The following is a 25,478-nucleotide window of genomic DNA, read 5'->3' as shown; positions in this document are numbered from 1 at the left end:
TTAAACTTGCTGGCCTATAGTTACTTGGATCAGTACAACATCATTGCACTCCAGAAGTACTTCCAGATTAGGCATAGCAGTCATAAAGTAGCAGAGACCTCCCCTGTAGCACCCACTGGAAGTCCCAGGGGAACCCAATTGGGCTGTCCTTCCAAATTACAGTTACCCTGAACCTCTGTGGGAGCCCAAATTGGTGGTCTACCAGGAGAGAAATGCCACCTAGTCAACTGGGGAACTCTTTACCCTCATGGAGCACTCTCCCATTGTCCTTCCACAACACTGACCTCCCTGCCAATAAAGAGTATGGTGTATATCTTGTCTGGGATGCCAGTCCACTGCTGCTGCCAATCACAATATAGATACAGTATATCCTTATGATTTATATAATTGTCAACAAGTGAAATAGTGGAAGGGGCGGCACAGTGGTGCAGTGGGTAGCACTGCTGCCTCACAGTTAGGAGACCCGGGTTCACTTCCTGGGTCCTTCCTGCGTGGAGTTTGCATGTTCTCTCTGTGTCTACGTGGGTTTCCTCCGGGTGCTCCGGTTTCCTCCCACAGTCCAAAGACATGCAGGTTAGGTGGATTGGCGAATCTAAATTGTCCCTAGTGTGTGCTTGGTGTGTGTGTGTGTGTGTTGCGGTGGATTGGTTCCTGCCTTGTGCCCTGTGTTGGCTGGGATTGGCTCCAGCAGGCTCCCCTGTGTTTGGATTCAGCGGGTTGGGTTGGGTTCTCATAACACCTGAGCAGTGCCACAGACTGATTGACTCCATGCCACGCCGCATTGCTGCAGTAATCCAGGCCAAAGGAGCCCCAACTAAATACTGAGTGCTGTACTTGCTCATACTTTTCATGTTCATACCTTTCAGTTGGCCAACATTTCTAAAAATCCTTTTATTGCATTGGTCTTAATTGATATTCTAATTTTCTGAGATACTGAATTTGGGACTTTCATTAGTTGTCAGTTATAATCATCAAAATTAAAAGAAATAAACATTTCAAATACATCAGTCTGTGTGTAATGAATGAATCTAATATACAAGTTTCACTTTTTGAATGGAATTACTGAAATAAATCAACTTTGTCATGATATTCTAATTTTATGACTGGCACCTGTACTTCCATTGATTATATCATTTCCTTTTTGTTTAGTTGTTTATGATTCCTTAAGCATATGCAACTAAACCAATAGTCTGCATAAAGAAATTAATTTCTGTCACTTTTTCTAATTACAAATAAAAAATCAGTTCATTCTATACAGGATATAATTCAAATGCAAAATAATTAAATAAACAATTTGCTTCACATTAAGATGTTATAAAATGTTGTCTAATAAACATTTGTTCTTCAGAAGTAGGCAAAAAAGCAGTTCTAGTTAAAGACATTCTTTTGAGCACAAAGTCTGACATCTGTTACCTTACTGAAATATCCCTTGTGTATGCAGATACAACACCATGAGTTGGGAGCTTTCATATAACACACATTAGATGCAGAGGAGGCAGACATGGAGTGAGTTTTAATGAGGTACCTTGAATATTACCAGAAATGTCTGGATAATTTTGAATTCCTGTGAGATCCTAATATTAGACATAAAACTTAATTAAACACAATTATATTGCTAATTTATACACCCCCTAGTCCTTAACCCACAATTTTAAATTAGTTTTGCCATATTTTCTGCTAAGTATATACAGTATTAACTATGGAAAATTAATCTTATTGCGTGGCTTTAGTATTCACATAGATGTGAAAAGTAGTACCCCCAGTAAAAGTTTTGTCTCCCTGATTGATTCTGTACATTTTCTCCAAATTGTGAATTGTCCTTCCCTAATGACATTGTAGATTTAATTATCACCCGTGGTGATAACATTCACAATGTAATCATCTTGCCGGATAGAGAAACCATTTCAGATCATTACCTGATTAACTTGGAGTTGCTTTTTGTTTTGCTAATAAATGTTCGAATTAGGACCAAAACTGTGTAGCCATTAAATTACAACAGTAATAATAAATGATAAAGATAAAATAATTATAGCAATTAAATATTTTAAGACTTGTGAGCATTATGGAAGCCTGAAACCTGAGCTTGGAAATGAATAATATAGTCAGGTGTCAATATCAACAGAAGGAGGTATTACGTAAAGTAGCCTCTCTCAAAACAAAGTGAAAAAATGCTCCCATGGGCTTAAGAATGTTCGTCATCTTAATTTAGCAAGTTATAAATTAGATCAAAAATTGAGATCAGCAAAGCTGCATGGACTGAAATTATTAAAGTACTCAGCTAGGAACAGTATGATTATGTTTTCCAAATTAATGAATTCAGAACAATAATAACCTTGATAAATAGGCAATATGAAACGACTGACAAAAATCTACTTAATGTTAATGGTAATAACTTTATGAATGATCAGTCAGCCACCAAATTTAGTAGCACTGTATCGCTATATCATGGTATTCCCTGCACCTACTGCTTTGTAAATTTAAATTAAAGCTCCTAAATTAAATCAGCTACAAAATGAAATCAGCTACAAAAATGAGCTCCAATTCATCAATTTGTTAAAAACAATGTATAGCAGTTATGCAATCAACAGTACAGAAAATTAATAAACTACTATTAAATGTTATTTGTGACTTGATTCCTATAAATAAGCCATTCTTCTGTCTCTATTAAAAATATGATTCAGATGTGAATATTAAGAAATATTGGTCAATTTTCAAACTGTAGGAGCACCACATATTTTATTTTGTTGTTTTTTTTTTTTAACTTCTCAATGATTCCTAATACTCTAAGCGTGCCACCTGTAATCCCTTCCTGGATGCATTACTTCCACTGACCTCCTGGCTTCCGATTTGATATAGAAAATGTTTTTCAAAGATATTATGTGTTAGTAAGAAGCTTTTACTTGGAAAAATTAAAACAGACCTACATTTCTATTCAGGTAAAATCACTTACCTGCAGACTCCTTGGAGAATGTATTCTGTCAAGGGATGCTCTGGAATGAGTACAAACTAGTTCGAGAGGATTCCTGTAGTCTGGTGGTCTCAGTGTACTCCTGAAAACCTGAGAAAGTAATACAAAGGATAATGTATCTTTAGAGATCCTCTGCATGTTCAGAAGAGTGCCAACACAATATATGACCGGGACAATATGTAATAATGTGCTTGTGAGGAGAGTCAGCAATTTTTGCAAACATTTGGATAAATTATTTACTTATTATAATAAGTGTTAGGAAATGTTACATTTAAAAGTAACTTAGTTACATTACTCATTACACACAAAAAACTAAATATGTTACATAGTTAATTATTCTAAGATGCAATGTGTTATATATAGCCAATTACATTCTTTTTTTATGAAAAACTGCTTCTTTCACTGGCTAGCATGTTATTAAATCCTAAGCCCATATATGAGCTTTCATTTAACCCATTCAAATGTGATCATTTTCTTGTGTTTTATAAATATGCTTAGTCCTTCATGTGTTGTGACATAAATAACGTCCTTTCCCTTTTTACATCCCCTACATGTCCCCCAGAGATCCACAGTATGAATACTGGCCACTGTGCCACTAAATCACACAGTTTAAAAATATATACAACAAATAGATGGATGAACACAAAACTGAAAATTTATTTATAGGTTTCTGTCACTGGATTGATCCCATCACACTCTTTCTACTTGGCAGTGAAATTCTTGGCAGATTATATTTACCCCACAGCACATGCAGGATTAAGTGTATACTTATAAATGTTATTTATTTATTTATTTACTTGGGGGCTCTGCCCTCTGCTCACTTCACTTCACTTGCCAACCCCCATGCGGGTGCCACACACTAGCCACTTCACGGCTCTGCTGCTCGCATTTGGGGAAGCAGATGTACAATTTAAACAGATTGTTATTTTCATGGGAATTGTTACATATGCATAATAGAACTATCTATTTTACATTGCAGTGAGTAATTAACCATTGTAAAAAAAATAGTAAAGCATAATAAATTGAAAGAAAATAATTGTTCATGTTGCATTAGAGGTATTCATTGCCTTATACATTTTTGTTCTGTTTGGTTTTGAAATTAACACGCAAATACTTTTTAAAATGTACACTTTTACTGTAAATCTGCAGTAAAAACAATATTTGTAATTAACTTTGCAACATATAACTGCCCATGAGTGAATATCGTTTCTTTCTCTCTACTAAATAAACCGACTTTTTTGAATGTTTGTCCCTGTGATTTTTTAATTGTCATAGCAAAAGCTATTCTAATGGGAAACTGTAAACGTTTTGATACAAATGGCATATCAAGATCTCCTTTGGTGTCTAATGTTTTCCGCAGAAGAATGTACTACATTATGTTTCTTGTCGCCTGTTAAACTTTTACATGTCAGAATTGTTCGACCAATTTTGAATACAAGTAATCTTGTCCTATTGCATTAGCCCATTGCTCATACATAAATAACGCAATAACATTACAGTACATCCTTCTTTCAACAGTAATTCAACTGGTGGTTAACGGTTGTAGATATTCTACAGGATATTTTAAGTTGATGTTTTCATCTTCTGCACAATCACCACCAAATGTTTCAGCAATTGCTACACATTTAACCAATTTGCTGTGTAACCGATTGACAATTTTAACGTTAATTTGTTTGACTTCATCATTTCTCAGTGCTAGTATTGCCCGTGTACTCACTTCTTTTGTTGATAATCCTTCGGGATGAAATTCTTCATTGAAATTTGGATATAATAAGTTTTCTTTTATTGGGAACTTAAAGTGAGGAAAACGTAAAATTTATAACAGCTGAGAGCGCAGGAGCTGTGTCTGAGAAAAGCATTCACACGTATGAGAGGTGAGAGGACCGTGAGCATAGGCTGTTAACTGTAAATTGTTGAGAGGAGGGTTGGACTTCGTCCCGCGGGACTTAAAAAAATCTCTTGGAAATAGTCTCATCTCGTCTCAAGATTTTCTTTTATAATAGAGAGATTTATTTATTTATTTATTTTCATTTTTATTGATTTTAATTTAAAACAAACAACATTCCATATAATCAAGAGAAACTTAACAAAACCAAAATTCAACCCCCACCTAAAAGAAAGAGAGGAGCGCCAACCACCAGAGCAAACCTTTAGAAGCAGCTAGAAATGAAGAGTATCCTCATCCCTTATGCACTGTACATGCTTATTCTAAAATGTTATTGATTAGATCCTGCCATATTAAAAAAAAAAATTGAACAGATTCTCTAAGTGAGAATTTGTTTTTTTTTTTCTAGTTTTAAATAGTACAGAACATCAGTTACCCACTGACTTGAAAGTGGTGGCATGGGATTCTTCAAGCTGAGCAAGGTAAGTCTACATGCTAGTGGTGAAATAAAGGCAATTACAGTTTGTTTGTCCTCTAATTGTTTGTCCTTCATGGGAAAGTGTCTAGTCTAATATTATGTGCTAGAGAGTACACTGGAAAAGGTACTTTTATTAAAATTGATTTGGAGTCCAGATATCTTTTGAAAATCTGCTAGTGCTGTTAGGACTGCAGCACGGAATTTAGTGGTTCAGATATACTGTATACAGTACCATATCATCTGCATATAATGATACTTCCTGTTCAAGTCTTTCTCTAAAAATCCCATTTATCCCTGATGCATTTCGAAAGTAAACTGACAATGGCTCAGTAGTAATTGCAAAGAGCAATGGTGATAGAGGGCATCCTTGCCGAGTACCATATTCTAGTTTGAAGTAGTCTGAAATAATGTAATTATATTTGTAAATATTTAAGGAGACCTGGGGCCTCATGCCTAATGGTGTGCATAGAATTCACACTAAAACATGGCATAAGGACAAAAGCGGAAATGTACGTATGCACAAAAAATTCCAGATGCATAAATCTGTGCATTCGCCAACTTTCAAGTTCTTCTGCTCCATAAATCCCAGTCAGCGTGAAAAGTAACGCACATGCACGTGCCTGCTGCCACTCCCCAAACTCCTCCCAGAATTACGCCTATTTAAATAGCCCTTAAGCTCAGCGTTCTGTGAAAAGGAAATGACAAAAGCATAGGGGGAAATAGAAGAATTTCAGCGAATACTAAGTAGAGGCAAGAACAGTGGTTTAAACAGTGGTATAGACAACAAAAGGAAGTTGATCAAGTGACAGTGTGTCAGAGAAACTCGAAAGCTCAAGTTCACAAAGTTGCACAGTGCCCGATAAAAAAAGTTGTCATATCAAAGTCGCCTTTTCAAGGCGAGTTGTAGCCCACCGTCTGAGTGTCATATGAAAGCTTATTAGGATACAGAGAAAAGAAAAAAAAAATAGGCACACAGTGGTAAAAAAAGCACGAAATGTCAACTTTAATCTTGAAATTTCCACTTTAATGACGTAGTTTATTTTGTCATTAAAGTAGAACATCATAAACTTCATCTTAAAATTGTTTCATTTACTAGTTTCTCAAAGTAGCACATTAAATGCTTTATTTTGTATTTGATCTTCTATGTGCTCTGTGTGTGTGAATCATTACGTGCTTCTTAAACGGGCCCTTCTTCCTCCGACAGAGACACAGAATCAATTGCATTCTTAATATTACAGCTCCCTGAATAATTATAATAATGAGATGTATACATGATATAATTTTCATGATGATAGGAGTTAGCATGATGATAGGAGTGAAGCATGTTATTAAACGTGGGAACACGGTGGCTCACTCCAGATACTTGCTGTGCCATGCGCAACATTCAATGAAATACTTTATTGCAGCAGTACTATCTGTTTCAAACGTACTAACCCCCAATTCCTGCCCTTACTTTTCTTTCTCCAAATACCTAATCACAACACAATCAGCTCTGTAATAGACGTTAAACCATCTGTAAGCTTAGAATGTCGATTCTTCAAAACCTTTAAGGAACATTGAAATATCTTCGTAGTACATGTTTAATTATTCTATCCATCTGTTCTTCCAGTGTCACGCCAGCCTCAGCAAGAATACAGCGTGAGGAAGGAATAATCCGTGAATGGAGCGCCAGATTGTCACTAGCGCTGTCCACCATATCCTCACATGTTTAATTATTAACAATATAGATGATTTAAATGAAGCTAAAGTTTTATCTGTATAATATAATAAACATATTTTTCTGCATTTCACCTTAAAAATGATATTGTCATCATATGTAAATACGCGTTTTATAAAATGGCTCAGGTTATGCACTACTATCACTGTATCGCCACAAGTTAACAGTGAGGTAATTGTACTTATAAGTACAAACAGTTCTACAAGGATTTACTGATTGATTGCGTTTATAATTCTTGGGATAAAACAGTTTCTGAACTGCGAGGTCCGTACAGGAAAGGCGCTGAAGCATTTGCCGTATGAGAGCGGTTCAAATAGGCAGCATGGCTGAGGCAGCGGGTGCTAGATGCTGTATACCAATAATTCTCTTTCTGATCAGCTGCTGTAGAGCTGTGATTCCACACTCAGATACAGTGATATAAATACTCCGAATGGTGCAGTTAGAGTAATATGGAAAAAGATGATCTGCTGTGGCAACACCTAACTGGAGCAGCTGAATGAAGAAGAAGAAGGTGCAGTGAGAGTAACAACGCTAAAGCAGCTATGGTATTTAGAATAATTTGACCATTCTATGGACCATTATATTATTACAGGTTAATTACAATCAGATGCCTTAAACTAATAAACAATATGCGGGTAACTTCAGACGCGTCAGGGATGTGGATCTAAAAAAGAAAGGGAAACCACACAGGAACAGTAGCACTGCTTTGACGTTGAGTGCCACCAGTTTTCAAAACTGAGTGGAGAACTTGCGTACGCCAGGGTTTTAGCTCGTGAAAATGTGCGTGGCTTTACGGCAAGTTTAGGTTTTATACATCACAATTTCAGCGTGGAAATATTTTTGTGCGTATACACCGTTTATACATGAGGCACCTGGTCTTATAAATGGAGATGAGCTATATGAACATAAACTCAAAATAAACTGCTTTGATAATGCCATATTGGTAGGTTGCTGCTATTGCCACCATGTGGTTGTAGAGTGACAAACTCTAACTTCACAGTACTGAATTCTTTAGTTTCCCTGACATTTCAACCAATAATAAAATCAAAACTCCTACCATACTTTCAACTAAGCGAAGACAAATAATGGCGTTGGTTTAAAAGCAATTTTTTTTCTTAATATTTAGATAGCTTACTTTGAGAGCTGCTTTCAAAAATAAAAAGTAATACTTAAATGCTACTTTTGAATTCATTCTTCAATAACTGCTTTGGATTGTGTTGTTGTTTTAAATTTAGGATGCACTAAGAAGAAACCAAATTTTGAAAAAAAAAAAAAAAACATTTTCAGTTTCATTTTAGTCATTTTGACGGCATACCAATGTTGTTATTGTTATATACCCAGCAGTTAGAAAGCGAATATCTTTAGTATAAGACAAAACAACTGTAATATTAGACCTATACTTACCTGTAGATCCTCATCTTCCTCTACATCTTGTATATGGTGAAAAGCTGTGGTGTACACCTCTAAGGCTTTTGCATGGAATGCCATTTCAATTGTTATAAATTCGGTAAAAATTGTCTGTGATGAAAAAAAATGAGAAGGAGAAGTAAAAGTGTGCAGTATCTGTGGATAATTATTTATGTTTTCATCAGTTCAAAAACTGCAGCAAAACTGCCCTTTGGATCAAATTCATTGGTTTCATAAAGCCTACAAGACTAGAGTTTAAACAAAGTTTACCTCATCTAGCTTGAACAGGTTTTTCCAATTACCTTTATATCTTTTATCTTTTTCTTCTCAAACTCATCAATGGCTTCTTCAAGTTGAAGTGTTGTACGAGTAGCATTCATCGTTGCCCTTTGAAGATTACTTTCAGCCTTAAAAACAATCAACACTGGCCATGCTTCATGTTATAATTGAATAATCCCTGTTAACAACAGCACTGGAACTTCAGATTGCTGCTGGGGTTCATTAGAGTATTAAGTTGACGTTAAGTAGTGAGCCTCATAGAGGATCTCAGTCAGGTGTAGTCTTTGTTCCAGTCAAATTCTAAAACTTCAACTAATTAAATATAAGCATTAATTAGTCCAGCTAAATACATCAGGGGCCTCATGTATAAACGGTGCGTATGCACAGAAATGTTGCGTAAGAACGTTTCCATGTTCAGATTGCGATGTATAAAACCTAAATTTGGTTTAAACCCACACACATTTCCACGGTACCTCATACCCTGTCGTATGCAAGTTCTTTGCTTGGTTTTGCAGACTGGCGGCACTGAGCGTCAAAGCAGTGCTACTTTTTGTGTGTGGTTATCCTTTCTTTTCCTGGCGCGGCTTTATAAATACACTGAAATTAATTGCATATTGTTTATTAGTGTAATGCATCTTATTGTAAATTACCTGTAACAATATAATGGCCCAGGGAATAGCCATAGTATTCCAAATACCATAACTGCTTTAGCATTGTTACTCTCGCTGCACCTTCTTCTTCTTTCAGCTGCTCCCGTTAGGAGTTGCCACAGCGGATCATCTTTTTCCATATTACTCTCACTGCACAACTGGAGTATTTTTATCACTGTATCTAAGTGGGGAATCACAGCAGCAGCTGTTCGGAAAGAGAATTATCGGTGTACAGCATCAAGCACATGCTGCCTCAGCCACGGCAAAATGTTTCAAAGCCTTTCTTGTACGCACCTCAAGGTTCAGAAACAGTTTCATCCCAAGAACTATAAATGCATTCAATCAATTGCTCCTTGTAGAACTGTTTGTACTTATAAGTACAATTACCCCACTGTAAACTTGCACTACAGTTATAATATTGCACAACCTGCGCCACTTTATAAAGCACGTATTTACATATGATGACGATATCATTTTTAAGATGAAATGCAGCAAAATATGTTGATTATATTATACAGATAAAACTTTAGAAGTTTTGAAGAATCGTCATTGTAAGCTTACAGATGGCTTAATGTCTACTACATAGCTGATTGTGTGGCGATTGGGTATTGGGGGAAAGAAAAGTGAGGACAGGAATTGGAGGTTAGTAGGTTTGAAAGAGACAGTACTGCTACAATAAATTATTTCATCAAAGGTTGCGAATGGCGCAGCAGCATCTTGTGTGATACATGAACAATCACTGCGCCATCGTGTTCCCATGTTTAATAACATGCTTTCATTCCAGTCATCATGAAAATGATATCACGTATGCATCTCAGTATTTTAATTATTCAGAGAGCTGTAATATCACGAATGTAATGGATTCTGTGTCCTGTCGGAGAAAGAGAAAGAACGGAAGCACGTAGTGATTCACACACATGGAGCACATAGAAGATCAAATACAAAACAAAGTATTTAACATGCTACTTTAGTTACAATGGGATTTGAGAAACTAGAAAATTAAATGATTTTAAGATGAAGTTTTTGATGTTCTACTTTAATGACATAATAAACTACGTGATTAAAGTGGACATTTCGAGAATAAAGTTGACATTTTGTGCTTTTTTCCCCACTGTGTGCCTATTTTTTTTTCGTCTGTACCCTAATAAGCTTTCATATGACATTCAGACGGTGGACTACAACACACCTTTTCACGACGACTTTGATATGTGACTTCTTTTTTATTTTGGCACTGTACGACTTGGTGAACTTGAGCTTCCGAGTTTCTCTGAAACACAATGTCACTCGATCAACTTCCATTTGTTGATTATTCCACTGTTTAAATCAACAAATGGTATGTTTTTCCTTTGCCTCCACTTGGTATTTGCTGAAATTCTTATATTTTCCCCCATGCTTTTCCCATTTTCTTTTCACAGAACGCTGAGCTTAAGGGCTATTTATATTGATTTGCATATTCAAATAGGCGTAATTCTAGGAGGAATTGGGGCGGGACAGCAGGCACGTGCATGTGCGTTACTTTTCATGCTGACCAGGATTTATGTAGCGGAAGAACGTGGAAGTTGGAGTACGCACAGATTCCTGCATCTGGATTTTTCTGTGCGTAAGCACATTTCGGCTTTTGTGCTTACGTCATGTTATAGTGCGAATTCTACGCACGCCGTTATGCATGAGGCCCCAGGACATAATGAACTGAAGATAAATAGAATCCATGTTCTTCAGGTTGAGAATATAAAGGGAAAGATTCAACCACTTTATCTAGTATATTACTTCACATATTGCATAAAATGACATCACATTACACAATAAAATCAAATTCTGCTTCTAGAAATGACCAATAAACTCAGCATTAATTTAAAAAAAATGTTTACTGCACGCTTCCCGGGTCCTCCCTGCGTGGAGTTTGCATGTACTCCCCATGTCTGCGTGGGTTTCCTCCGGGTGCTCCGGTTTCCTCCCACAGTCCAAAGACATGCAAGTTAGGTGCATTGGTGATCCTAAATTATCCCTAGTGTGTGTTGGTGTGTGTGTGTGTGTGTGTGTGTGTGTACGCCCTGTGATGGGCTGGCGCCCTGGCTGGGGCTTGTTTCCTGCCTTGCGCCATGTGTTGGCTGGGATTGGCTCCAGCAGACCCCCGTGACCCTGTAGTTAGGATATAGCGGGTCGGATAATGGATGGATGGATGGATGGATGTTTACTGCACTGAGTCTAAGGTGGTAGGTACTGTAATTCATAGTCATCACAGAATGTTACCTATGATCCATGTAACATTTTTTCAGCTTTTTCTTTCAGCTGTGTATCTGATCTTTTGGCAACAACATAGACAAAAATGATAATAGAGAGATAAATAGAGAGAAAGACAAATTTAACATAGTTTATAATTTAAAAAATGTGACGCATTATTTTACTTCAACATTAAAATTTTATTGTAAATAAAGGGGTTACTGAATATCTAGAAAAATAGATTTCATTTTCCATCCGCATGCAAAATTCAGTTTTAAAATTTAAAAGCACTAACAATACAGTATACGTAAGCAGAAATAAAGTGAGTGTACAGCAAGGTAAATCAAAAACTTTAAAGGACTGGAAATATGTGTTAGGAATCCATTAAAACCTTTTTTGTTTCATTGAGATTATTTTTTAATTAACTTATTTTTATTGTTGATTTGCATTTTAACATGTCAACTTGTTGCTATTTTGTGCCTTTATTATTTAATAGGCAGTGCCCTTTTGTATGTGTTAGTTGTTTTAGTGAGCATTGGCATTTTGTGTTTTTATTTGCCATGATACTACATATTTCTTAAGCACATAATACATGCTTTGTGACCCATGACATCATGGTAGTCATGATATATGTTTTAGTTAGAAAAATTAGCTAAGAATAGAATTTTCAAGGAACAGGAGACAAAGATCATTTAAGAAATGATCAAAACCAGAAGTCATTAAATAAAAATAGCATCAAAAACAAAATATTCTAATCTTCAAAACACCAAAACCAAAATACAAACTAAAAATCAAAAAGACTAAAAAGCATTTGGAAAAAATGTTACCAAAACTAGCAAGTGAAAAGTATCCCAGGAATACCACATGCAGATCATTCATTGCTATGTTTATATCTAAACTAGGCTCACCCGCCTTTTAAGGCGACTGACTTTTAAGTTGACCACTTCTTAAGGCAATTCAATATGTAGATCAATCTGATATTTTATACAAACTCATTAATTTGGTTATATTGCATTTGAGCAGTATTACTTTAATACTCGTAGTTTCTGTTATTTTTGTAATGAAATTTAAACTTTTTTTCTATATTGAGGTTGCCCTTTTAAACCCCCCTGATATTTACTACGCGGTGAGGCATTTGTACTCCATCAACATTAATTATTTCCAGAGACATACTTTTGTCTATTTTTCCAGCGCACAAAAGCAAGGGAACGATGGGAGCACCAGAATTCTGCTCACATCATGTCGCTTCGTACCGCAAGCTGCAAGTAGTAAGTCTGTGATAAGCGGAATACCGCTACGCTTTCCACTCACGGGACGGAAGGACAATCCCGACCGCTTTCATATAGTAAGAAAGAAGAAGAAGATATTACACAGTCTGGAGTAGAAAATCATCTTTTACCTGGAAAAACGAAACTACAAATCCCATTGTGCATTGCAAAATGGACAGGGAGTGTGTGAAACTCACGGGACGGAAGGACAATCCCGACTGCTTTTATATAGAAGGATGCTTGGACACTGCTGTAGTGAACAACCATCTTAAGCCATCACTGTGTGATAATGGCACAGTCACAACCCATATGAGGTGAAGTACATTAGAGGTCTGTGGCTTTGCATAACTTCAGCTGAAAAAATAGAGTTGAACAGGTTTGGTGTGTGCAGAGCTGGCTGACCATTGTGTGTTCAGTAGGGAAATTGGCTGACTGATTGTTCACATGCAATCCATTTTGGCTTATATATTCCTCATTGATACTCCATGAGTTGTTAAGCAAAGCGCTTACATCCTCAAAGTATCAAGTGTCCAAGTAAGGCAGAGACCAGAAAGGATCGGAAAAAAGAAAATCAGGAAAATAAAAAGTGAGTAAATCAAGAAAAGATGGATTTGAAAGTACAAAGAGTAAGATCGGGAGTGTGAGCTCGTGCAGAGTACAGAAGGCAAGATGGCTGCGAGGCCCCACAGGGATCAAGAGGAACGGCGCTCCAGGGGCAAGTCACTCCTGTTGAAAATTAAGGGAATAAAAGAGAATGATTGGCTTCACAGATTACCCTATTAATGCAAAAGTGATAGTGGTGGGATGATGAAGCCAGGATTTGGGAGTCCTAGCAGGTATTGGTTGAGGTGGCTACGACAAATTATTTTAACTCTTGTTTGTATTTATTGATTTGTCTATTTATTGAATAATTTTAACTTTCACAAAGAACACTTGTTTTTATTGAGGATTATTTATTTATTTAAACCGCCTTTTTTAACCCACGCTGATTGGATTACCTATTTGAATAAAATGCACTAAACACTTTTTGTTGCCCCATACTTTTTGCTTTGTGTCCTAATTTCACTAGTATATCTTCAGATCATGAGCATCAATATCTCAGGAACAGGACGATGCCAAAACTGCCAGGCACCATGCAATGTCATACTCCTATATTTGTCTATAGCCATGACTGCCAATAACAACATGGTGTTGGCCCATAACAAAATATAAACCACAAAATGGAGCTGTGATAATGTCACAAAACAATTTTAAAATTTAATAGCAGTAAGAAAAATAACTTTAATACTGAAACAGATAAACTAGAAGGAACCAGCAGAGGTTTAAGCATATAAATACATTCATTATAACAATATAAAAAAGGGTGGCACACACAATTATTATTTGGTCATTTGCTTCTAACACTGTATGATAAACCTGATTGCCAAGCACCTACAATTTTCAAGTCTATATTCTCCCAAAACAGTATTAAATATCCATCTGCCTTTTATGTAAACCATATTTATCACAAATGTAAAACAATATCAGTGTTAGCCCTCTTAAAATAGACTGAATATTTAAAAATATCACCATCTGTAGTGCAGCTTATATTCCTTTTAAGATATTCAAAACCAACCTGAGACTGTAATTAACAGTTAAGGAAACTATCATGTTATGACTCTGTTTTTTGAAATATATTTGTAGAATAGGAAATTATTTAACACATGTATTATTTTTGGGATTTTAATTTCATTAAAGGGAAAGTCAATCTTGGGACTTGAGTTCTTCCACCAGCACAGCATCGGAGCAGTCATGTCACTGGTCCATGCTTTTCCAGCTAATCATATCACACTGTGAGTTTATTAAAGCATCCACATGAACAAGTACTTTTTAATTTAAAACAAATAGAACACTAAGGTTGTTCATCCTCAATATGTATGTTTTCCATTAGTATGTATCAGTCCAAAATCTACAATCTACAACAACATAGTTTTCTTCAATGAGAAAAACAAGTTCACTGACCAAACATACTACACCAAGAAAGAAATCCAGACCTGCGCATGTGTAAGAACATGTCAAAGCAGTTCTCAGTTCCAATTTATTTTTATGTAAATCTGTGAAGAAAGGCTGTATGCAGTAACAGATATTTGCACAATAATATACATTTTCCAAACTTTCAGCTGGTTAGTAGTTGCAGTTATACTTTTGAACCTTCTATAAGATGCCATATACTGTACTAAAATTTGTTATAATATACTGTATTGGCATAAAGCCCTATTGAATAATACATTCATTAGAGGTGAATGAAGGGAGATGGAGCGCAGTCCAAGGGTGTCACGAGACAAGACAGCAACATTAAAGAAATAAAACTGTACATCTTTTGTCCAGATCTTTTATTTGTACCTTGTACAAAATGAATACAATATCTAGTGAAGAAGGATACTGTTTCAGCACTAGTACCTATACTGTAGCTTTCTTGCCTTTCCTAGGTGAACCTATTACTACATTTCCTATTCTGTTAAAAATATGGATGCAATGACTTATCATTTTCATATTACACAATTAAGATTGTAAAATGTAATGACTTGGAATAGATGGGCAGAGGCTCTCCCAGGGTTCCACTTAAGAAATATATTTATGTGTTTCATTTTAATCTGTATTTTTTTTTCATTCATTGGTAAAGGAGTACCACTTCAAGCATTACACTGAGTGTTAGTAGTAAAGCTGGAACTATGTTTCCTTTCTACCTTCAGCTCTAGCCCATAAGCCATTGAACGGTTTGAGTAGTGAGAAAAGCCCTATATAAATGCAAAGAATTATTATTTTTATTATTATGGACAGTGCTTAAATAAGAAGACTGATGATGGTACTCATTCTGAAAATTCAACTGTGCAAACTTAATAAAATGTTGAATGTCATAAATTTAGAATAAAAGGTCAATGGGCTGATGAGTGTATTTATCATCTTCACTGTAAGGCTATCTGCATGTGTGACTATGGTGAAATGGAAGAACAAAAATACAGTGACCACTTTGAGGAATGTGTTTCCAATGCCTGGTACTTGACAAAGCCAATTCCTTACCACAGATTAATCTTTGCTGTTTTCTGTGTCATCACTGTCAATGCTGCTTACTATTAAGTAAGAGGGAAAAAGTGAAAGACTGGAGTCCTTGATTCTGCATCATTTCCTATTAAAAGAACAATGAGTGTTCCTGATGCAATTCTGATGGGAGGTCTAACAGCCATGTATGAAAGAACGCTACATGTCATTTATGTTGGCAGGTAGGATCTTTTCTCATGAAAAGCTGACTGTGTTTTTTGAAATAATGGGGACACTTCAGTGATTCTCTGTATTCTTTACAAATCAAGGATAAAAGAACAGTCTAATATGGTAGAATTTATTGTAGACATGAGCACTTTTTTTGTCTATTTTGCATTTTGTGTTTTTTTTCTTTTTTTGCTTGGCACAACATAACTCAGCAAAAAAAGAAAACACAGTTAACTACTCTAAACAATACATTCACACTTTAATGTTCTCACATGCACTCTTCTCCTTCGATTATTAAAAAAAATGTAATAAGTTGTAAGATGTTGCTTTTTTCAGAAGATCAAAAAGCATAGATAAACTTAGATGAGAATTCAGTTGATTTTGATAAGTTTCAAGTAATGCCATGTCACACAGATAATATGCAAGTGACTTTAAAGCAAGCATTTACATGTTTGACCGTCTCTAGTAAGATACTGTAATAGCTATGATTCTCCTTCACCTATTCTCTATGAAAATAGATAGGGTAAAACAAATATATGTGGATTTTTGAAATAGCATTCATGTTTTTATCATTCATACTGTTATTAACAAATTTGCAGTCCAAGAAACGGACTTCTATGACGTGGGTGTAGAAATGAAATTACAATTTTTATTATAATAGATCCACTGCTGTCTTCATTGGCTTCTCCCAGGCATTTCCACTTGGAAAATGGCCTGCTACTTTTAAACTACATAAGATTTGTGTAAAGAACTGTCATTTCTCTGTTCTGTCTATTCGACAAATGACTAAATATAAATGCATTAATGCTATTTCTGTTGAATGATCTTCCAAAATATTATTTCACATATTGTTATTGTTTTACGTAAGACCACAGAAGCTTATTTGTGCCATGCAAATAAAATTGTATTATTTTACAATAATTATTGCATTATTTCACAAAAGTATTGACAAGTGACAAGAAATGAACAAAGGTTATATGTATATATTAATATTGTAAGTGTTCACTGGGTAAATTTAATCTGGCCAGTTTATGGCCAGTGGGAAAAGAGTGTGCTGGGTGCGAACAACTAAGAGAAGCTACAAATAAACATCTGTTTAGTTTTAGTCCAGTTATTTGGAAATAGATATTTTCAAACAGTGTAATTGCACAGTGACTAGAGTTTACCACAAATCTTCAGGATGTAGGATGGGGATGGATGTTGTTTACTTCACAGCACATGAAGGATTAAATCTACTCTATATGTATATAAAATCCTAAACCTTAAAGTGCAACGTTTTTATGTCATGTTTTTTGTCACACTTTAAATCAGGCTTATTTTAAAATATACTGTATGTTTGGTATCATTCTTTTCAGAATTTATCGAACTTTAATGTGACGTTGTTAGATTTTCAGATTATTATTCCATTTTTAAATTATAAACTAAAAAATATCAAGAACTCACATCCCACGAGTTGAGACTTTGTGCCAAGAATTTTAACCACGCCTGGGGCTGGAAATAAAAGACAAAGAGTAGATGACAAAGACAGCTGCTATACAGGCTTTTAAATGTTCGAAGCACTGCGCAAAATGCAGATCACGCGACATGGCAGCAACAGCAGCAGCAGCTGATTCCCATTGTATCACCATTTAGGAGGGAGTTTCGGAGGAGCGACTGCCACACGAGTGGCAGAGGTGTGAAGTGGGTAGCACATAGCGCAGGCAAGGGGGGGTTGGCGAGCGAAGCAAGCAGGGGGTAAGCCCCCTAGTGTACTATAATTCAACAATTGTGAATGCTTTGAAAACTGAAAGTGGTTGAAAAAGACTGTGGTTTTGGATGGGGTGAGAATTGGTTCATTCATCTTCACATCCTTACCTACTGACTGTAGAGATTCAAGGCTTACATTTTATTTTAAATACATTAGTTAAAGTAAACATAGTCTATCAAAAGTTTACTGTACATAACTTAAGAATAAATGTGGTTATTTTTAAACTGTAGGTAAGACATTATCATCCACCTGAAATCTCCAGAAATTCAAATAAGTGGGTTAAAAAAAATAGAAGGATTATTAGTATCTCCTTATACCTGTTCTTTTCAATAATTTAGTGTCCTTTGTTTTCATAGTCTATGAATAAGGTGAAGGTGAAAAACTAAGAAGTGCTTCAGCAATGCTTAAGCATGCAGGTAACTGGATTCTGGCCTTGGTGTTGCTTAACTATCATTTATTAAATTATGTTTTAATGCTTAGTCCTTGATACATTTTTCTTCTCTAAATAGAAAGTAAGAATATAAACACAACATGTAATAATTGAGTGAAACTCTTGCTATACAATTTTAAATTCATGGCTACTCCATCTATAGGTCATTATAAATGGTTGAATCCATTGAAAAAATATTCTGTTGATTTAAACATTACTTTATTTTCAAAATTCCACAAAACATGATGAAGTATAAAAAGGAAAGTAACATCTCAAAAAAGTTTTTTAAACCAATAGTAGGCTAAGGATACAATTATTTGACGATCTGATGGATTTTTTTGCCTCATTCTTTCCAGCTGCTGCAATTGTTGAACTTCACGGCTCCTTGCACTTAAAGTAGCTTTCAGATTTTCCTATACAAAAAGTTAAAAATACAAAATAAATTTTTTTATATATTAAAAATGAAATAAGCATGACAAAAGTGGGGTCCCCTACAAACAGGCATGTTTGCATACTTGCATGAAAATTTCTTATACTTAGTTACACATTCTGACTCTGAGTCATTCAGAAATGATGGGATGGCTCAAGTCGGTTTGTCTGATTTTTTGTGCCATATAATGTGTCTAAAGGTATCTTCCAGCATTCACATAAAATAGACTTGAATTGTTGCATTAGAAATTCTAATGAATATGCTGCTGTTTCACAATGAACAGCAATCAGGTGGAACAAAGTTAAATTTAGGTCCATTTTTTTCCCTAGAATTACCCATGAAAATGTGGGGCTCCGGTGATTCCTATTTTGTATGTGGGGTCTACAGCAATGGGAAAAGTTTTGTAAAGATTGTGACGAATTGGAGCCGATAAGTTGATAGGGGCCAATCGATACCACTCACCTTCCTAACTGTAAAGTGGGTGATAAAAGGATAGGCCAGTACACTCCCTGAAGGGCCTCCATATGTCCCCTTTTGAAATGACCCACTCTAACAGACAAGTTTATATTAACAGTATATGAAAAAATACATCTGTAGTGGCAACGTCAGTACGAATGAGAAACATATTATACAAAGAAAGAAGGTCAAGAAGGTGAAAAACACCAATGATTCCTTTCCTCTGGCCCACTAACACACAATTACCCACAATATGTGCAAATAAAAATATATACAGTAGAAAAAAATCACACCCCCGGCCCCCTTCCGAAGTTCACACACAAGTCCAAAGTTCAAGTAAACAGTAACAACAGGTGAATGAACTGTAGAATGCCGGCTTACCCAAAAAAAGTTGAAATCTTAAATGTTAAATGTTTCACAGTCAGTCTGTGCCATCGTAAAAAAGGACTTCACAAGCTCACACAAGTCTGCTAGGTGTAACGGAATGCAAAATTCATGTTTCTAGAGAGAATCGCTGACCTCCACCTATATAGACAAGTCTTTTGGAACTGCAGAGTCAGATGCTGAGCAGCATAGTTGGGTCTTTTGTGTCTTTTTTTCTCAAAGGGCTGTTCCGCTTCTCATTTAAAAAAACACTGCCATTTATGCGAATTCTGTCAGAAAAAGAAGCTGGATGTCCCACCTTCTAAGGTACTGGTGTCATTAACAGGATGTATGGGCGTTCCAGATACCCGCACAGGTAAACCAGACAGACAGCGGAAAACACATAACATTTTTTTATGTGGCAGTGCTACAGGGTTTGTGACATTGTGATCATTAATTATGATAAGCCCCAAACCCCAACACAAACACACCTGCACAGTCCTGGGTTCAAAAAGTGGAAGGTTTTGTTATAAATACCTCCAAAAGTGACAAAATCACACATACAGGTTTTTCTTTCAACAATCTTTTCCTTCTCCCCACCACACTACCCTCCTCCACTCAAGCATTGCTCCACTACCTCCCAGCTCTGACTCACCTGGATAAGGGAGTGTGATCCCTTTTATTACAGACTCAGGAGTACTTCCAGTGCAGGACAATTGCCCAATAAAAGCACTTCTGGGTCGCATGGAAGTGCATTAAAATTGTCTCCCTGCAGCGCCCTCTCGTGGCACCCAATGACTCCAGCAGGGCTGTTCTGCCGGACTACATCTCCAAGCATGCCCTGCTGGTTTCCTACTGTGTACCGACAGGGCTGCTGCCATCTAGCATGTTGGGGGAATAAAAAACCTCCAGTGAGGTCTTTCTTTTCCAGTGGGCTGTCCATCCATCCCGTTTGGTTCTTCCTTCCAGGCGTGATCCCTTCTTCCTCCCCAACCGGGATGCCTATATGCCTGTTGGGAGCCTCCCATCTGGGTAAGAAACCATCCCCTCTTTTGGCTAGGATGCTCATTAAGCCCATGTGGCATCTACAATATATATATGTATTTATATTTTTTTAATTGAGGATACAAGTGCAATGGATTACAAATGAAGGGCAAATGATTATTGACATTTGCGCCGAAGATGGTGTTTATTACTTAGAAATATCAATCCAAATGTAAAAATGCATAAGTGAATAACAAATAGGCTGGAATGAATGGGCCCCATCCACCTTAATTGAAGTATAAGTATCTGTGTGTTTGCTAAGTCATTTTTGTCATCATTAACATTTGTAGTAATAAAATACAAAGCATTTTTCATTCCAACATATGGCACATCACAAACATAAAAATTGCTTTTACAAATTCCATACGAAGGGCATATAACAGACACATATATATTGCATTTGCCATCCCAATAAATGGTGCATCACAAGCATTTGTAGTAATGCATCTTATTGCTACAAATATTTGTGATGTGTCATCTGTTGGAATGGCAAAGGCAATGCATTTGATTACTACATGCCTTACAAAAAACAGTAACACAAAGGTCTATATTGATTACTTAGATTTCAACCCATTATAGATGGGTAGCACAGCTAGTCTATAGTATATAGCATCCACCTGTTTTCAAATCTGTTTCACCACATTAAGAGTAACATAAACCAGTTCTGATAAAACATAAATTACAGTAAAAACAAAGTCTCTAAAACAGGACAATTAGAACCACATTCATTTCCTCACTGTCTCCCATATGGACAGTGCTTTTTATTTTCTGTAACAAGGGTGTCAAAGTTATCCTTGCAGTGGTTGCAGATTTTTGTTTCAAACGCTTTCTTAATTATTAACCAGTTATTGCTAATAATTTAACATATTTATTTTAGCTTTATTATAATTTACTTGCTTCATTGTTTTGTTTTTTTTTTTTCTGAACTGACAGCCAAACAACAAAGAGATGTAAAATAACCCAACAGATGACCATCTAACTTTGGGGTCTCAAACAGTCCTGGGGCCTCATGTATAACACCGTGCGTAGAACTCGCACTATAACATGGCGTAAGCACAAAAGCCGAAATGTGCTTATGCACAGAAAAATCCAGATGCAGGAATCTGTGTGTACTCCAACTTCCACGTTCTTCCGCTACATAAATCCCGATCAGAATGAAAAGTAACACTCGTGCACGCGCTTTATGTAACGCCCCAACTCCTCCCAGAATTACACCTCTTTGAATATGCAAATCAATATAAATCGCCCTTAAGTTCAGCCTTCTGTGAAAAGACAATGGGATAAGCACGGGGGAAAATATAAGAATTTCAGCGAATACCAAGTGGAAGCAAAGGAAAAACATACTATTTGTTCAAATAAACCGTGGTATAATCAACAAAAGGAAGTTGATCGAGTGACATAGCGTGTTGGAGAAACTTGAAAGCTCACATTCGCAAAATCGCACAGTGCCGGAAATAAAAAAGAAGTCACATATCAAAGTCGCCCGTGAAAAGGCGAGTTGTAGCCCACTGTCTGAGTGTCATATGAAAGCTTATTAGGGTACAGAGAAAAAAAGGCACACAGTGGGGAAAAAGCACGAAATGTCAACTTCAATCTCGACATTTCCACTTTAATCACGTAGCTTATTTTGTCATTAAAGTAGAACATCATAAACTTCATCTTAAAATCGTTTAATTAACCAGTTTCTCAAATCACATCGTAATTAAAGTAGCACGTTAAATTCTTTGTTTTGTATTTGATTTTCTATGTGCTCTATGTGTGTGAATCACTACTTGCTTCTTAAACCGGCTCTCTTCCTCCAACTGGACACAGAATTCATTACATTCGTAATATTACAGTTCTCTGAATAACTAAAATACTGAGATGTATACGTGATATCATTTTTATGATGATAGGAGTTAAAGCACGTTATTAAACATGAATTTCACGGCGCAGTGATTGTGTGCGACCTTCGATGAAATTATTTATTGCAGCAGTACTCAGGGACGGCTCTATGTCCAATAGAAAAAGTCCAATGTCAATATGTTATCTTATGCATGGTGGATCGCCACACAATCAGGTTTTGTGTTAGACGTTAAGCCATCTGTAATCTTAGAGTGCCGATTCTTCAAAATGTTAAAGGAACATTGAAATATCTTCGTAGTACATGTTTAACTATTCTATCCTTCACGCCAGTACCAGTGAAGAATTTAGATTATTTAAATGAAGTTAAAGTTTTATCTGTAAAATATAATAAACATATTTTGCTGCATTTCATCTTAAAAATAATATCGTCATCATATGTAAATACACGCTTTATAAAGTGGTGCAGGTTGTGTAATATTATAACTGTAGTGCAAGTTTACAGTGAGGTAATTGTACTTATAAGTATAACAGTTCTACAAGGAGCACTTGATTGAGTGCGTTTATAGTTCTTGGGATGAAACTGTTTCTGAACTGCGAGATCTGTACAGGTAAGGCTTTGAAACGTTTTGCCGTGGCCGAGACAGCGTTTGCTTAATGCCGTATACCGATAATTCTCTTTCCGATCAGCTGCTGCTGTGATTCACACTCAGATACATTGATATAAATACTCCGAGTGGTGCAGTGAGAGTAATATGGAAAAAGATCATCCGCTGTGGCAACTCCTAACGGGAACAGTGGAAAGAAGAAGAAGGTGCAGTTAGAATAACAACGCTAAAGCAGTTATGGTATTTGGTATACTATGGCTATTCCCTGGACCATTATATTGTTACAAGTTAATTACAATCAGATGCATTACACTAATAAACAATATGTGGTTAGTTTCAGTGTATTTATAAAGCCGCATCAGGAAAATAAGGAGTAACCACACAGGAACAGTAGCATTGCTTTGACGCTGGGTGCCACCAGTTTGCAAAACCAAGTGGAGAACTTGCGTACGACAAGGTATAAGGTACCATGAAAAAGTGTGTAGCTTTACGCCAAGTGTAGGTTTTATACATCGCGATTTGAACGTGGAAAACATTTATGTGCGTACGCACCGTTTATACATGAGGCCCCTAGAGAGCCACATTGTTCACTATAACCAATCTTCTATTTAGCTTTTATTTAATTCAATGGCTTGTTATTGTTCTCATTCTGACCAACAAGTCATTTCCAAAGCAGATTTTTTATAAGAGTAAAATCCAGCAGAGCACAGCTGATCAATATTTCTTGGAACTTTTTACTGTTCTAATATTTTATTGAGACAGATAAACTATGAATGAAGCAGATGCGAGTTCTTAGTAAGCCAGGTCATTTGATGAATATTGTATGGCTGCCGGTTAGAAAAATGAAACAAAATTAAACAAGTGTGATTCAGTTAAACTCAAGGCAACATAGTATGTTCCATTAACTTTAGGAATGAGTTACTAATGATGACAGCGGCCAGAACAAAAACTTGCAACCACTGTGGTCATTCATACTACGACTGCTATTCAGTGGTCTTCTTTCTTCCGAAAACGTCCTTATGTTTCCTCCTTTATTTGATTCTGATTGGAGAATTTAATGGATTTCTATATATATAATACTAGCAGAATACCCGCGCTTCACAGCGGAGAAGTAGTGTGTTAAAGAAGGTACGAAAAAGAAAAGGAAAAATTTTAAAAATAACATAACATGGTTGTTAATGTAATTGTTTTGTCATTGATATGAGTGTTGTTCTCATATCTATATATATATATATCTATCTATATATATACAGTATATCTCTATCTCTATCTATATATATATATATATATATATATATGTATATATATATATATATATATATATATATATAGCAAAATACCGTGCTTGCGAGAGAGTAGTGTGTTAAAGAAGAAAAGAGAAAGAAAAGGAAACATTTTGAAAATAACGTAACATGATTGTCAATGTAATTGTTTTGTCACTGTTATGTGTGTGCTGTATATATATATATATATATATATATATATATATATATATGTATATCTATACTAATAAAAGGCAAAGCCCTCACTCACTCACTCACTCACTCACTCACTCACCACTCACTCACTCACTCATCACTAATTCTCCAACTTCCCGTGTAGGTAGAAGGCTGAAATTTGGCAGGCTCATTCCTTACAGCTTACTTACAAAAGTTGGGCAGGTTTCATTTCGAAATTCTACGCCTAATGGTCATAACTGGAAGGTATTTTTCTCCATTAACTGTAATGGAGTTGAGCTGGAATGGCGTGGGGGGAGTTTGTGTGACATCATCACGCCTCTCCGTAATCCGTGAACTGACTGTCAGCGCAGTGCGTAGAAAACCAGGAAGACCTCCAAAAGCGCTTAAGAAAACATGCATTATATAATTGAGAAGGCAGCGAAACAATAAGAAGCGGCGAGTGACATATACTACCATATTCATGACTGCTGCTACCTCGGAAAGAAAGCAAGGTGTAAACCTAAACTTTAAATTAAGTTCATAGACAGGCTAACGCTGGCGTTTCACATGCCCACAGGTAATGCGGGATACAAGTTTAATGAGAGGGCGGGATATAAGCGAGTTTTGATCACTTTATAACTAAGTTAAAATTGTAGGTGAAGGGGTGTGCTTATGCAAATTCCGAGACTGTGTTTGTGGGGATTGACAGTTAAAGGCGGTGGGGAGTCACGTCATCATCTCCCCTCCCATTCATCTATTTGGCTCTGAGCTGAGCTCAGCTAACGCCGTCTTCGAAGCAACCGTCAGACTGCCACCAAATACTCACAGAAAAATCCACAAGTTAATACACACGCTGTCTCTAGAGTTTCTCCACACTGAATCCTCCAGGCACTACTTACAAAAGGTCACATTGACAATCGTGTTACGTTATTTTTAAAATCTTTCCTTTTCTTAGCACAAGCACAGCTGAGAAGCTTCGATGCATGTGCTCCATAGCACGT

General features: G+C 36.2%; 1 protein-coding gene across 1 annotated transcript in view; it reads right to left on the bottom strand.

The window, feature by feature from the left end:
• LOC120515505 (protein FAM92A-like) overlaps nucleotides 1–25,478 on the bottom strand; it is a 72,102-nt gene that overhangs the window by 26,811 nt on the left and 19,813 nt on the right. Inside the window, exons 4-8 of the mRNA XM_039736565.1 lie at nucleotides 18,607–18,708; nucleotides 14,488–14,493; nucleotides 8,758–8,862; nucleotides 8,453–8,566; nucleotides 2,951–3,058 (exon numbers count right to left, since the gene is read on the bottom strand). Of these exons, the coding sequence (XP_039592499.1) occupies nucleotides 2,951–3,058; nucleotides 8,453–8,566; nucleotides 8,758–8,862; nucleotides 14,488–14,493; nucleotides 18,607–18,708 (435 nt within the window). The remainder of the gene's footprint in view (nucleotides 1–2,950; nucleotides 3,059–8,452; nucleotides 8,567–8,757; nucleotides 8,863–14,487; nucleotides 14,494–18,606; nucleotides 18,709–25,478) is intronic.

This window comes from Polypterus senegalus, chromosome 15 (assembly GCF_016835505.1).
Source record: "Polypterus senegalus isolate Bchr_013 chromosome 15, ASM1683550v1, whole genome shotgun sequence".
NCBI lineage: Eukaryota > Metazoa > Chordata > Cladistia > Polypteriformes > Polypteridae > Polypterus > Polypterus senegalus.
Note: the sequence above shows the minus strand (reverse complement) of the source record. Positions and strands in the feature narration are given on the sequence as shown.